Genomic DNA, 12,684 nt, shown 5'->3' with positions numbered 1-12,684 from the left:
CAGAAACAATGTTGTTTTCGCAACAGAAAAGCGATAAATTTGAGTCAAACCAAGCTAAACCCAATAAAAGAAAGATACTACATCATCCATAAGAAATGAGAGACCTTGTGATTATGGCCTAGATGTCTCAATCTTGTGAAATATATATTTCCTTTTTGAAATCTAAAATCTGAAACCTCAACTTTTATACTTTGTATAGAGTAAACTCATTTACTTTAAAAATGGAATATACTAAATGAAAGAGTTTAAATGTCTAAAAATAAATGATGGTCATCATGAAGAGATTCATATTTATGTGCTGTACTTTGTACATCGCATAAGGACAATTGTGTACACGTATACATATCTTCGAGCACGTGACACCCCTGGACAACACATGACACACATTATTCGCACTGCATATCTCTGTTGCTGTGGTAGCGCTACTCCAGTATTCTTGTTTTTTTCTTTTTACTCCCCACATACTCAATTTATAATGGCTGGATAAGTGGAACCTTTATGGGCCAGTCGCAGATTTAAAATTCAGCCCCCTGAAAGACACGGCCGATCGTTTTCTGACGCCTTGTCGTCATCCCCAACAGTCGCCACCCCCCAGCCACGCTGTGATTGCTTGGCGGGGAGGCATTGCACGGCCTGCCCTTGTGAGCATGGAGGCTATACTCCGTGCAGCTATTCAAGATCAGTCTCTCAGGGGGTGTTTCGGATGGTAGAAGGGATATGTATATTAATTGGGGGAGCCTGTGATGGGTCATAGAAGACGCCTATTGACCAATGCTATGGGGCATTGCGTTCTTGACACGCAGCTTTTTACATGTTCGACGAGTTATGTTCGTCGCAGCAAGGCTCAGATCACAGACTTAAATCCATACCCATATAGCAGTACCTTGGATATCGCGAGAAGTACGGAGTATAATCAAGGGGAATGTTATTCGGTGGTTGGGTCTATGGGTCTCGCAGCCCCCAATCGTTATGCGATGCGTGCGCAGGGGAAAAGCGGTTGGCAATGCCCAATACAAGTGTATGCCCTGGGATGGGGATCCCTGGTGGATACTCAGAAAGGTTGGATGACGAACAACAATTGCTGATGTGCCGGGGTTCCACCTAAGTCGCCTTTCACAGCCCGCATCGTTGGCACCTCCAATCAAATTCTGCACCAAAAATATCTCCTGGGTTAGTCGATGGCATCTGGAGCCATTCTCTTACGCACATCTCTCTTTGAACGTCAACACTCGCTCTTTTCTACTCGGGTCTCATATTGTTTCTCACATAGGTTCGATCTCTGGACAGGTCGCCTGGAATAGCTTGCTTTCAACCTACCCCGCGAGATCATTGCTGCGCTATTGCGCCGTTGTACCTGGAGTTTAAAGTTCTAACCTTGATATTTTCTTTTGATTTTTGAGATACCATTCCACCGGCTAGATCTCTATTCCCCTTTGACCAGTCCTGGAGGGCACGCGAAACACGCATCATGTCTTTTCCCCATAGAAGCACATCGCCTCATTCGCCTCATTCGGGTAACTCTTCTCATTCACCCCCGGCAAGCGAGAATAGCATGTATGGTCCACGAGAGGTGAGTGACAAGAAATCTGGAACGAAAGACAGAATAAATCCCCGCCAATGCAGCAGCGGATGCTAACACAGTTCGTTCAACAGCAAGCATACGGCTACGAGGACAAATCAGAGAACATTGACAGCCAGCAATCTTTGCTCTACCGCAATCAGCCCAGCCCATTCAACGCTTCCTTCGACGACCCATATGCCTCGAGTGAATCCCTCCGTCGCTACACACTACAAGATCCTGGAGTCACGGTCTTCCCCGATGGTCCATACCAGGAGCCCACAGCAGGCGTTAACCGTCGCTCGGGCATTCCATCGGGCATTCAATCACCTATGTCAGAGACCCCATCAGAAGCCTGGCAGAACCGACAGGCACCTGGCTCAGGGCTGCGGCGTTATGCTACGCGAAAAATTAAGCTGGTCCAGGGCTCTGTCCTCAGTGTCGACTATCCGGTCCCGAGTGCCATCCAGAATGCGATTCAGAAGGAGTACCGGGAATCGGAGGAGGGCTTCCCGGAAGAATTCACCCATCTGCGTTGTAAGTCTTTATGTGAAATAATGGTGATGCGACTGGAGCTAATCGCATACAGACACCGCGGCCACCTGCGATCCTGACGAGTTCACCCTACGCAACGGATACAATCTGCGACCCGCTATGTACAACCGACACACCGAGCTTCTGATTGCCATCACCTATTACAACGAAGATAAAGTTCTGACCGCCCGCACACTCCACGGTATTATGCAGAACATTCGGGATATTGTGAATCTGAAGAAGTCGGAGTTCTGGAACAAAGGTGGCCCGGCCTGGCAAAAGATTGTGTGCTCCTTGGTTTTTGATGGTATTGATCCTTGCGACAAAAATACCCTTGACCTGTTGGCCACAATTGGTATCTACCAAGATGGTATTATGAAGCGCTCCGTCGATGGCCGAGAAACAGTCGCACATATTGTGAGTTCCCATAGTTCTTTTGATTCGCCCCAGCAGAATCTGCCATCCCTCTATCCCGGTGATTTTATAGTCGACCAAAATCCACTAACAAGACCTAGTTCGAATACACTACGCAACTTTCTGTTACCGCCAACCAACAATTGATCCGGCCCCAGGGTAACGATTCGTCAAACCTTCCTCCTGTTCAAATGATTTTCTGTCTTAAGCAGAAGAACAGTAAGAAGATTAACTCCCACCGCTGGCTTTTCAACGGTTTCAGTCGTATCCTTAACCCCGAAGTCGTGATTCTTATCGATGCCGGAACTAAGCCGGGGAAAAAATCACTCCTTGCATTGTGGGAATCCTTCTACAATGATAAGAACTTGGGTGGATCTTGTGGTGAGATTCATGCTATGTTAGGAAAAGGGTGGAAAAACTTGATGAATCCTCTTGTCGCTGCACAGAACTTTGAGTACAAGATCTCTAATATCCTCGATAAACCCCTTGAAAGTGCCTTCGGGTACGTCAGTGTGTTACCAGGTGCCTTCTCCGCGTATCGCTATCGCGCTATTATGGGTCGCCCCTTGGAGCAGTACTTCCACGGTGATCACACACTCTCAAAGCAGTTGGGAAAGAAGGGTATTGAGGGCATGAACATCTTCAAAAAGAATATGTTCCTTGCTGAGGACCGTATTTTGTGCTTCGAGCTTGTAGCAAAAGCTGGATTCAAATGGCATCTAACGTACGTGAAGGCGTCAAAAGGCGAGACCGATGTGCCAGAGGGTGCAGCCGAATTTATCAGTCAGCGACGTCGTTGGCTGAACGGTTCGTTCGCCGCTAGTTTGTATGCAATGATGCATTTCGGACGAATTTACAAGAGTGGCCACAATATCCTACGGCTGTTCTTCCTACATATCCAGATGATGTACAACTTCGCGGGTCTTGTTATGACCTGGTTCTCCCTCGGTATGTATTGGATCCCGTGTTCTTTGGTGAATTTTATACTAACTTATGACTCAACTAGCCTCTTTCTGGCTGACTACTAGTGTTATCATGGACCTTGTCGGAACTCCTAGTGAGGCCAACAAGGATCAGGGATGGCCTTTTGGTAATGACGCCTCGCCAATTGTGAACAACTTCCTAAAATATGGATATATTTTCTTCTTGATGCTGCAGTTCATCCTAGCGCTAGGAAATCGACCAAAGGGGTAAGTCAAGATCCGAAGAAATTGCCTCGAAGTGCCTATCTGACCATTTGAAACAGTTCACGTCTCGCATACACGCTTTCGTTTATTTACTTCAGTGTCCTTCAAGTCTACGTCATCGTTCTATCCTTCTACCTTGTCAAGAACGCCTTTACTGGAGGTACACTTGATTTCTCTATGGACGACGGTATTGGCAACTTCCTCCAGTCTTTCTTCAGTTCTTCCGGGGCAGGTATCGTTCTGATCGCTTTGGTTTCGACTTATGGCATTTACTTCATCGCAAGTTTCCTGTACATGGATCCCTGGCATATGTTCACGTCCTCATGGGCATACTTTGCTGGCATGACCTGTTCGATCAATATTCTGATGGTTTACGCTTTCTGCAACTGGCATGACGTTTCTTGGGGTACTAAGGGTTCAGACAAGGGCGATTCCCTCCCCGTCGTTGAGACGAAGAAAGATGATGCTAAGTCAAACTTCATTGAAGAAGTTGACAAGCCTCAGGCCGATATCGATAGTCAGTTTGAATCGACAGTGAAGAGAGCGCTGGAGCCGTATGTCGTGCCCGAAGATAATGATGAACCAAGCATGGACGATGGCTATAAGGCTTTCCGAACCAACCTGGTGTTGATTTGGATTTTCAGCAACTTGATCCTTGTACTGTGTATCACCAGTGAAGGAATTACCCGTCTCTGTCTCACAGTATGTATCTTGTTTAACTCTACGCTGCGGAATACACTAACTGAAATGTGCAGAACACTTCTACCGTCCGTACCTCTAAATACTTTGCCGCTATTTTGTGGACGACCGCCGGTCTGTCGATTTTCCGCTTTATTGGATCTCTCTGGTTCCTGGGCAAGTCCGGTATCTTGTGCTGTGTCTCTCGCCGTTAAGACCTTTCGACGCATAGCCAGTTGTAAATATCTGTCTTTTGGCTTGCGTTGTTATTTTCGGTCTCCTTTGGGGTAGAATTTCGCTGGTTTGATGTTCATGCTCTGTATTCCCCACGTTTGCAATCGCAATGGCATCTATGTTTTTTTAACTCATGTATATTGGAAAGGAGTGGCCTTTTTGTTTTGCATACACGATAGAACTAATTTATCGACTTCAACATATTATGAGAATGAGTTTGGACCTTCAAGTGTTACACTCTGACTTGTACTTTTGTTCTTTTCCCCCCGCGTCCCCCGACATGCCGTTCCCGCATATGCACCCCAGTTCCTACTCCATCCGATGTAAATCATATATTCGAGCCGATTTTCCGAGAAGTGGAGCGCAGATAGACACAACCGTATCATCTTCTGCTGAGCATCGGTGCCATCTTTTAAAAGTGGCCAGGCTGTCGGAGGACTTTTGAGCAAATAGTAAAAACAGACCTCGGACCACAGGATTCCGAGAGACCCCCTGGTATAGGCCAGGGAAAGCCAATGCCAACTTAGCTTGGTTTCCTCCCGCCCGTGTGCTTTGGCTGCTTTGGCTTCGCATCCTATCTGCACACCAGCGTCATTGGCTGATCCCCCCGCATCATCTAATATTGATTTCTTGTCTGACTGGTCTTTCCCATCAGCCCGGATGCCCATGGAATCGCTCATTTGCTTATGCAAAAGCCCTCAATGGAGACAATCTGGGCATGCATTCTTGGCTCTCGGCTGAGTTACCGTTGTTCCCGGGTTTATTTCCATATTCTGCAATGCCATGGATTAGGGAATGGTGTTATCCAAACGGATTGGTTCGTTCCCCTCAGTATTGGGGATTTTGTCTGATTAGGACTTTGTAAAACTGTCTGACTACAACCCCCTGTGTCCGCACAGGCAACTAACTTGTATAAAAGCCAGCTTATGGTCCGCAGTTAGTAATTTTCTTTGCTTATCTGTAAATCTCACTGCTCTATCTAGCCCCAAGATCGTCTCTATTGATCCACTTGAATAACCCCAATTGATCTGCCCTCAATGTCGCAATATATCCCCAATATTCCTACCAATTGCCTTGCCAAAAAGGTCGTTCTTATCACAGGTATGCCGAACCCTTCCTGACTTCACTGCTGTCATCTTATCTCACCTTATACAGGTGGTGCTAATGGCATTGGTGCGAGCCTGGTGACGCAATGCTTGGAGCGTGGTGCCAATGTATGCATTGGTGACCTCGATAACATCTCCGGCGAGCGTCTACTAAAGCAATGCTGCGACAAATTCCGCCCAGAAGAAGACATGCCGCCGCGCGTGATTTTCCAGACCACGGATGTCACCAACTACCCATCGGTACTGGCATTGTTTGATCTTGCTTTTAAGACATACAAGCGCATTGATCATGTTGTCTCGGCAGCTGGTATCGTAGAAATAGGGAATTGGTTCGATACTTCACTCACGCTGGAGACCGTTCGCCAGGTAAGCTATTGCTGATTGGATAAAAACGGCTTGGTCAGGCCTTCCTTTTTTTGAAAGCATCTAACAATACGATCTTACCTCAAGACCCCCTCTCACAAAGTCATGGATGTCAATCTCCTTGGTTCGATGTATGTTACCCGAATCGCCTCTGTCTACTTACGCCACAACCGTGGATCCAATTGCGACCGATCGATTCTACTATTCTCGTGTGTCTCTGGTTTCAAGGACAGCCCGTCTCTTTTCATATATCAAGCTTCCAAGCACGGCGTCGTTGGCCTCATGCGTTCCCTACGCAACTATATCTCCTCTCCGTACAAACACTATCTTCGTATCAATACCGTTTGCCCCTGGGTGACCCAGACAGATAGCATCAAGAAAGTTGAGGCACAGTGGAAGCATGCTGATCTTCCTATCAATACCCCCGAGCAGGTTGCTACTGTGGCCACCGGAGTATTGACTGATCAGTCTCTCAACGGCACATCCATGTTCATTGAAGGTGGCCGTGCTTGGGAAATTGAACAGAACATCGACCGACTAGAGAGCGAATGGCTAGGTGAAGCGCCGTCTAAGGCGCTTGCGTTGGGCCAGGGACTGCTCGATGATGGTTCTATCTGGACTGCACCAGAGCGACCCCGGAAAAAGAGCACTATTTGTGTTGGAGTGCCGCCGGGAGTACCTCTTGACAAAATCAATGGACTCACTAATGGTGTGAAACATGTTGTTTCTGGTGGAGTGACCAATGGGATGTCAAATGGGTTGACCAATGGTGTGCACTAAAAGTGGTTGCTTTTGGAATTTATTTTTCTTTACTCATGACGTGATATTTGATATATCGGACACGGGCAATATAGGATACTAGGGATGGCCCCGGGAGGTATCAAGAATGACGAATGACGACTGTTTACTGTTTATATCCTCCTACTTATAGTTCGAATTCAATCATGGTTTTGTCTCTGAGGTTCAAAATGGCTTGGATGGGATAACGGTCTATACCGATGGAGTAATGAATGTCGATCTGATCTTCATACTGACAGTGATGGGTAAGCTGTGCCCATGCGCCGCCATTGACGTCATTCCCTATCGAGCCGTAGAGTGTCTCTACTAAATAGAGAATAATATAAAAGCAAAATGATACATCAAAAACCTGAATGTTTCCTACGATTTGGAAGCCTATATTAAGAGCTCAAGTATGAGTTAAATAGTAGTACAAGATCAAAAATCTTGAAGTAGAATTATAATTAACAGTGATCTATGGTATATGAAATCCAACAAAACAAAAATTAACAGACGAAGCAATGCAACATTCCCATTGGAAAAGGACCAGTCCAAAAAAACCGGATCTTTTCCCTATCGATATGCCCGACATCATCCAAAACGCCCATATTCCCCTTCTATAATCGATGGCTTGGATTATTTGAACGACTCCCGTGTATGCACCCGGTCGATGTTGTAAGGGTTGGCCTCATACGTGGGCACGCGATGGATGGTGTGGGTGGCATTGGTGGAAGTGCGCGAAAGTGTGTGATGAATTGAGTTGACATCCGCAGAGGTCTCCTTAATGTGAGGGAGCGATGCGACTTCATCGTCTCCCGAAGTGGATGGGCACTTCTCAGGCTCAGGTTCAGAAGGCTGCTCAGAGGCCTTTTGCATGCCTCGGAGAAGATTTTGAACAAAGGCCTCCGACTGCGCAGAGAACGTGCAGTGTTTCCGAATGGACAATCCATATTTATAGAGCAGGAATGGGAAAGGCACGCATGCAAGAGCCAAGAAAGCCGGAACACAGGACGCCCAATGGATTCCGAGATCTTGGTACATGTAGGTGGTGAAGAGCGGGAATGCAAATCCGAACAACGACCGCAGCAGTGCGTTGGCTGCCAAGACGGATGCGGCGAAGATGGTGTAAGCATCGATTAGGTAGTTGAAGACACTAAGGAAGACGAGCAACATTCCGAATCCGAAGGGAACTCCAGCAGCGACGCTTGCAAGCCAGTGGACAGATGGATCATTGGTCCATGCAAACCAGAAGAGTCCGATAGGAAGGGCAATCGAGCCCAGCATACATGGTGGGAGGCGGGATTCTGGAGGCGCATAGCCACCGTTCTTCTGGAGGAGTTTCGCGTAGCGCTTGTTTTCAGGAATTGAATATGCAACCGCACCAAGCATACCAATCATGACGCCGATGAAAGCTAAGCCGCCGACACCTTGGCTCCATCCACGATGGACCTGATATACAATGGGGAAGGCACCAAAGAGCATATAAAGGGTTCCGTAGATGATGGCAAGGTAGATTGAGAGTAGTAAGACGATGGGTTCCTTGAAAAGAAGAATCATAGGTCGCGAAAGAGAGAGTTTTAAAGCGGCTTTCAAAGTCAGACGTCCCTGATCAATATCTAACTTACTGCAGTACACCTTGCCTGTAAGCTTAGAGAGAGTCTCTGCACGCCGGCGAAGAAGAACGGGGGCATATGTCTCAGGCTTCAATGCAGCTCCTAAGAACCACATGGTACCACAGAGGATAGCCAAGAGACCCATCACCCACTTCCAGCCTCCGCTAGACTCACCGAGGAAGCCACCGACGATAGGCCCAATAACAGGTCCTAGGAATGGAGCTAATGCGAAGGCCGACAAGGCCAATCCTCGTTCGCGAGCCATGAACATGTCGGCGATAACACCTCCCGAGTTAGTGAGGGGAGAAGAACCAAAGGCCCCGGCAAAGAATCGGAAGACCAGCATGGTCTCGATGTTTGTAGCGCCCGTACAAGCAGCACAAAAGATTGTTAACCCGCAGTATGTTGTGACGAAGACAAGCTGGCGACCGAACATTTCACTCATCGGGGCCCAGATCAGAGGACCCAGGGCAAAGCCCAGTACATAGAGGGATACCCCCAAGGTCGCAACCTCAGTTGTTACGCCAAATTCTTGTTTAATTTGAAGGAGACCACCAGTATAAGCAGACGAGACCAGAGCAACGACCAAGGTCTCGAGGGCGGCGACCACGGTGATGAACCATTTCATGGATGTTTTCAACTGGAGAGGGTTTTGAAAGTCCTTGGGCATCCATTGCACAGCATAAGGATCTTCTTCGGTCCCTGAGCCAGCATAAGGGTGGTCAGCAACCTCTTGAGTGATAGCGCCGGGGTTGAGAATGAGTCGCCAAAAAGGGATAGAGGTTGGCAGCTGCAAGGAGCTGGCAGTCTCGGCTACCTCCATTGTTGATCTGCGTGTGATCTGCCTTAGGAGATATAAAGTATGGAGTAGAATTTTGACAATGTAAAAATTTTACTAGAGACGATAGACCTAGTTTTATCCATATATTTACATGATTTATAAACGAAAAAGCAATATCGGAAACACTTCTTGTTTTAGTTGTTAGTGGAGACATAGAATAACAAGCTGCATATTTGCTCGACAGGAAATAAAAGAAATATGGCTTTTTCTTAGAAAGAGAAAGAGAAAAGAGACCCAAATATACTAGAAGACCCTCTCATTGGCCTTCAAGATCTTCGAGAAGCCGACTATCTCCACTTAGACCCGGCCCGATCAGTAATCCATTCGGTTTGCCCGACATTTTGCTGATTAGACGAGTTTTTTTTTTCTTTCGAGCCGAGGTTCATTTGGTAGTTCTCGTAATATTATACGTATTTAGGGCTATATTATCTATGTTCTTTTGGCAAAATACCATTTTTTTATGGACAAGCACCTAATACTATCACAAATAATAGCAGTGGACCGCATTTGAACCAAAATTATAGTCCATTGGGGATGTAGTCACGGTGTGATGTGATTATCAAATGTCCCCATTATGGACATCATGGACGATTAGAGTGCGTGTGATGGATGCTAGCGCTGCAATTACCCGGTGGGGCTAAGGTGACTCAAGGAAAGGGGCTAAACGACAATCTTGACTACTCCGTAGACAATAAATTACAGTCAAAAAGATACCAGAAACTGATGCTCATTTTCATTGACACATGTCTAAATCATTACAGACTCTTCTCGATCTCAGCAACCTCAGCCATGACTTCACGGATCGTAACCTTGGCCCCCTCCCCCACCTCCTCGTAAGGGTGTCGAGGGGCCAGGTTATCTACCGCATTCTGGATCCCGGCCAACTTGGCAGAGTAGCAAGCCACAGCATGCTTAGTTGACGCAATTCCACTTTTGATGGCGCTTTCAGCGAGCGCCGCTTTCCTTTGGAGTGCCACCGCCTCCTCAATCTGTCCCTTCTGATACAAAGCATAGATCCGAGCCGTGACTTTAGGAAAGACGTTGGCGAAAGCGGCAATACACCCAGCGCTTCCAGCAGCTAGACCGCCAATCAGGAAATCAGACTGCCCACCAAAAGTCGCAAACTCCTCGGGCGCAAATGCTGCAGCCAGTCGGGTGATCTTCCCCACGGATCCACAAGTCAACTTGACCCCGACCACGTTCGACCGTCCACTAGACGCCGACTCTCGTGCGATAGCGGTAATGGTCTCGGAGTCCATGTCTACCCCATTGCACACACCGGGGAAATTGTAGATTACTACTGGAAGAGGTGCCTTGGCTGCCACTTCGGAAAAGAAGCGCTTCACCACGTTCATGTTGGTGGCTTTGCCGAAGTATGCGGGAGGCAGGACAAGGAGGTAGTTGGCGCCGGCGGCTGCGGCATCCTGTGCGAGCTCGAGTGTCTGCTTAGTCGAGTGCGCACCGACTCCGGTCATCAGTGGGAAATCGGGCCCTACGGCGGCTCGGGCAGTGGAGATGAGCTGAGATCGCTCTTCTCGAGTGAGGAGGAAGGCTTCTGAGTTGGTCCCTAGAATCACTAGACCCGCTAGCCCGGTTGTGGAGAGATAGGAAAAGTACTTGGATTGAGAGTCGAGATCTAGTGAGTCGGTGTCATGGTGGAAAAAAGTGACCGCGGGGCACCAGACTCCGGATAGAGGGACATGAGGTTGAGGAGAAACGGGGTGAGAAGCCATTGTAGAGGTTGTAGAGGTATATGTCGGAGTATGTACTATGTAGTTAAAACTGTAAAAATGGCACTATTATTGTTAGTAGTCTCCGTACAACGTGAATCTCTTATAAGATATCCATATCTGATGAGATATTCCCCTCTCGGATCAAAGTGAGGGGCAAACGGCCATATCTCCGATGAATTTAAGCTATTTGGCCGCTGTTTTGGCGTTTAACTTGCCATTGTCGGATCCCAGAACCGATGAAGCCAATCTCATACATAGATCAGCACTCTAAATGAGTCCGATCTCGGGTTCTCCACCCGACCAACGAATCAGAAGTCTTTGTATATGGTTTGCTTGACTCGGTCCTATCTCCGACCTAGATTTACTTGGGTGGAGTCATACAAGTGCAGTGAGCATTTGGGTAGCTCGGCCTGGAACCCGAGTATGATATCACGTCAGGTATGACTCCCGTCAACATACAGCTTCCTTTAATACTAAATACGGGCGCAGATCAACTATGCAGTTTCTCCATCGTACTCCTATATTGAGCCGATTTACACAATGCCCTCTGAACCCATCACCCGGAACGGTACTACTCAGTCCTGGTTCGATCAGGCTCGTTTAATCAAACCCGATGCAATTTTTGCATTGACTGCTCAGTATCTTGCAGATAAATCTCCCACAAAAGCCAACTTGGGCCAGGGTACGTACCGTGTGACGAGCATGCGAACCCGTGGGTTCTTCCCTCGGTCCGCAAGAGTCGAATTTGCTATCGCAGGAGTTGAATCATGAATATATCCCTATTGTCGGCATCGCAAATTTTCGCAAAGAGGCTGCAAAGTTGGCGCTGGGCCCACAATCTTGTCAAAAGCAACAGGACAAAATACTAGCAATTCCAACTTGGGACTTGTCATACCATTGGAAAAAAAGGCTGATCAGCCTGTAAATAGTTGGCGACTTGCCAAAGTCTCTCTGGCACTGGCGCACTGCACTTAGCTGGACTGTTGCTAAGAGCTTGCAAGACGCCTCTTCCTAAAGTATACATCCCTGAGCTGACTTGTTCAAACCACCATCAGGTGTTTTTGCCCCTTAGTTTCCAATGTGAATCTTCGAGATCCGGCAACCCAGGGACAAAAGATTTGGACATTGGTTCTAATTATTCTGCATTGAAATCGGCCGAGCCCAATTCTGTGTTCATCGTCCATATATATGCTCACAGCCCAACAGGATGTGATCCAAGCAACTATATGTACATAATTTTATTGACCTATCCGTATGCTATAATACTGTTCTTACAATAACATGATACATACGACCATAGGGTATGGAAAACAGGGCTTCCCGTTCGCTCAGCCGTACTTAAACCATATATATCTAAGGATATATATGCCAGTCAAATATATAACTTCTTTTCACACCCTAATTATCTTACATACACTACTACTATCATTTTAGTACTATTATGCTAACACAACCCCTTGCCGCACGTAACACCGGCCCGCAATTCCCCTGGTTATTCCAGCAAATGAAATTCTAGAGGCATTCATAAAGCACAACGGCTGTTGCTCACAGGCTTCTGCAGTCTGAATGAGTATGTAAGATACGATCTACTTTATAACCACTATTATACCTACTTTATTTGATAGATAGATATTGACCTCATAGTA

The 12,684-nt window shown here is 47.1% G+C and overlaps 5 protein-coding genes across 5 annotated transcripts; 3 read left to right on the top strand and 2 right to left on the bottom strand.

The window, feature by feature from the left end:
- Window positions 1–1,468: 1,468 nt before the first annotated feature.
- Window positions 1,469–4,586, top strand: N7479_001464 (uncharacterized protein; the record flags this gene model as incomplete). Its single annotated transcript, XM_057249161.1, has 7 exons — window positions 1,469–1,570; window positions 1,603–2,095; window positions 2,148–2,509; window positions 2,608–3,454; window positions 3,513–3,696; window positions 3,753–4,395; window positions 4,449–4,586. The coding sequence occupies 7 exons, from the start codon at window positions 1,469–1,471 to the stop codon at window positions 4,584–4,586; spliced, it is 2,769 nt and encodes a 922-aa protein (XP_057113593.1).
- Window positions 4,587–5,642: 1,056 nt separating this feature from the next.
- On the top strand, window positions 5,643–6,854 carry N7479_001463 (putative 3-hydroxyacyl-CoA dehydrogenase; the record flags this gene model as incomplete). The annotated part of the gene is made up of 3 exons (XM_057249160.1): window positions 5,643–5,706; window positions 5,761–6,077; window positions 6,162–6,854. 3 exons carry the CDS (start codon window positions 5,643–5,645, stop codon window positions 6,852–6,854), a joined length of 1,074 nt encoding a protein of 357 aa, XP_057113592.1.
- Window positions 6,855–7,487: 633 nt separating this feature from the next.
- Window positions 7,488–9,287, bottom strand: N7479_001462 (MFS transporter; the record flags this gene model as incomplete). Its single annotated transcript, XM_057249159.1, has 1 exon — window positions 7,488–9,287. One exon carries the CDS (start codon window positions 9,285–9,287, stop codon window positions 7,488–7,490), a length of 1,800 nt encoding a protein of 599 aa, XP_057113591.1.
- Window positions 9,288–10,060: 773 nt separating this feature from the next.
- N7479_001461 (dihydrodipicolinate synthase family protein) lies at window positions 10,061–11,038 on the bottom strand (the record flags this gene model as incomplete). The annotated part of the gene is made up of 1 exon (XM_057249158.1): window positions 10,061–11,038. One exon carries the CDS (start codon window positions 11,036–11,038, stop codon window positions 10,061–10,063), a length of 978 nt encoding a protein of 325 aa, XP_057113590.1.
- A 540-nt stretch (window positions 11,039–11,578) lies between these two features.
- N7479_001460 (Aspartate aminotransferase) lies at window positions 11,579–11,809 on the top strand (the record flags this gene model as incomplete). The annotated part of the gene is made up of 1 exon (XM_057249157.1): window positions 11,579–11,809. One exon carries the CDS (start codon window positions 11,579–11,581, stop codon window positions 11,807–11,809), a length of 231 nt encoding a protein of 76 aa, XP_057113589.1.
- Between the last annotated feature and the right edge of the window lie 875 nt (window positions 11,810–12,684).

Source organism: Penicillium vulpinum (assembly GCF_028829585.1).
Source record: "Penicillium vulpinum strain IBT 29486 chromosome Unknown utg000001l_segment0_segment0, whole genome shotgun sequence".
In the NCBI taxonomy this organism is placed as follows: Eukaryota; Fungi; Ascomycota; class Eurotiomycetes; order Eurotiales; family Aspergillaceae; genus Penicillium; species Penicillium vulpinum.
Note: the sequence above shows the minus strand (reverse complement) of the source record. Positions and strands in the feature narration are given on the sequence as shown.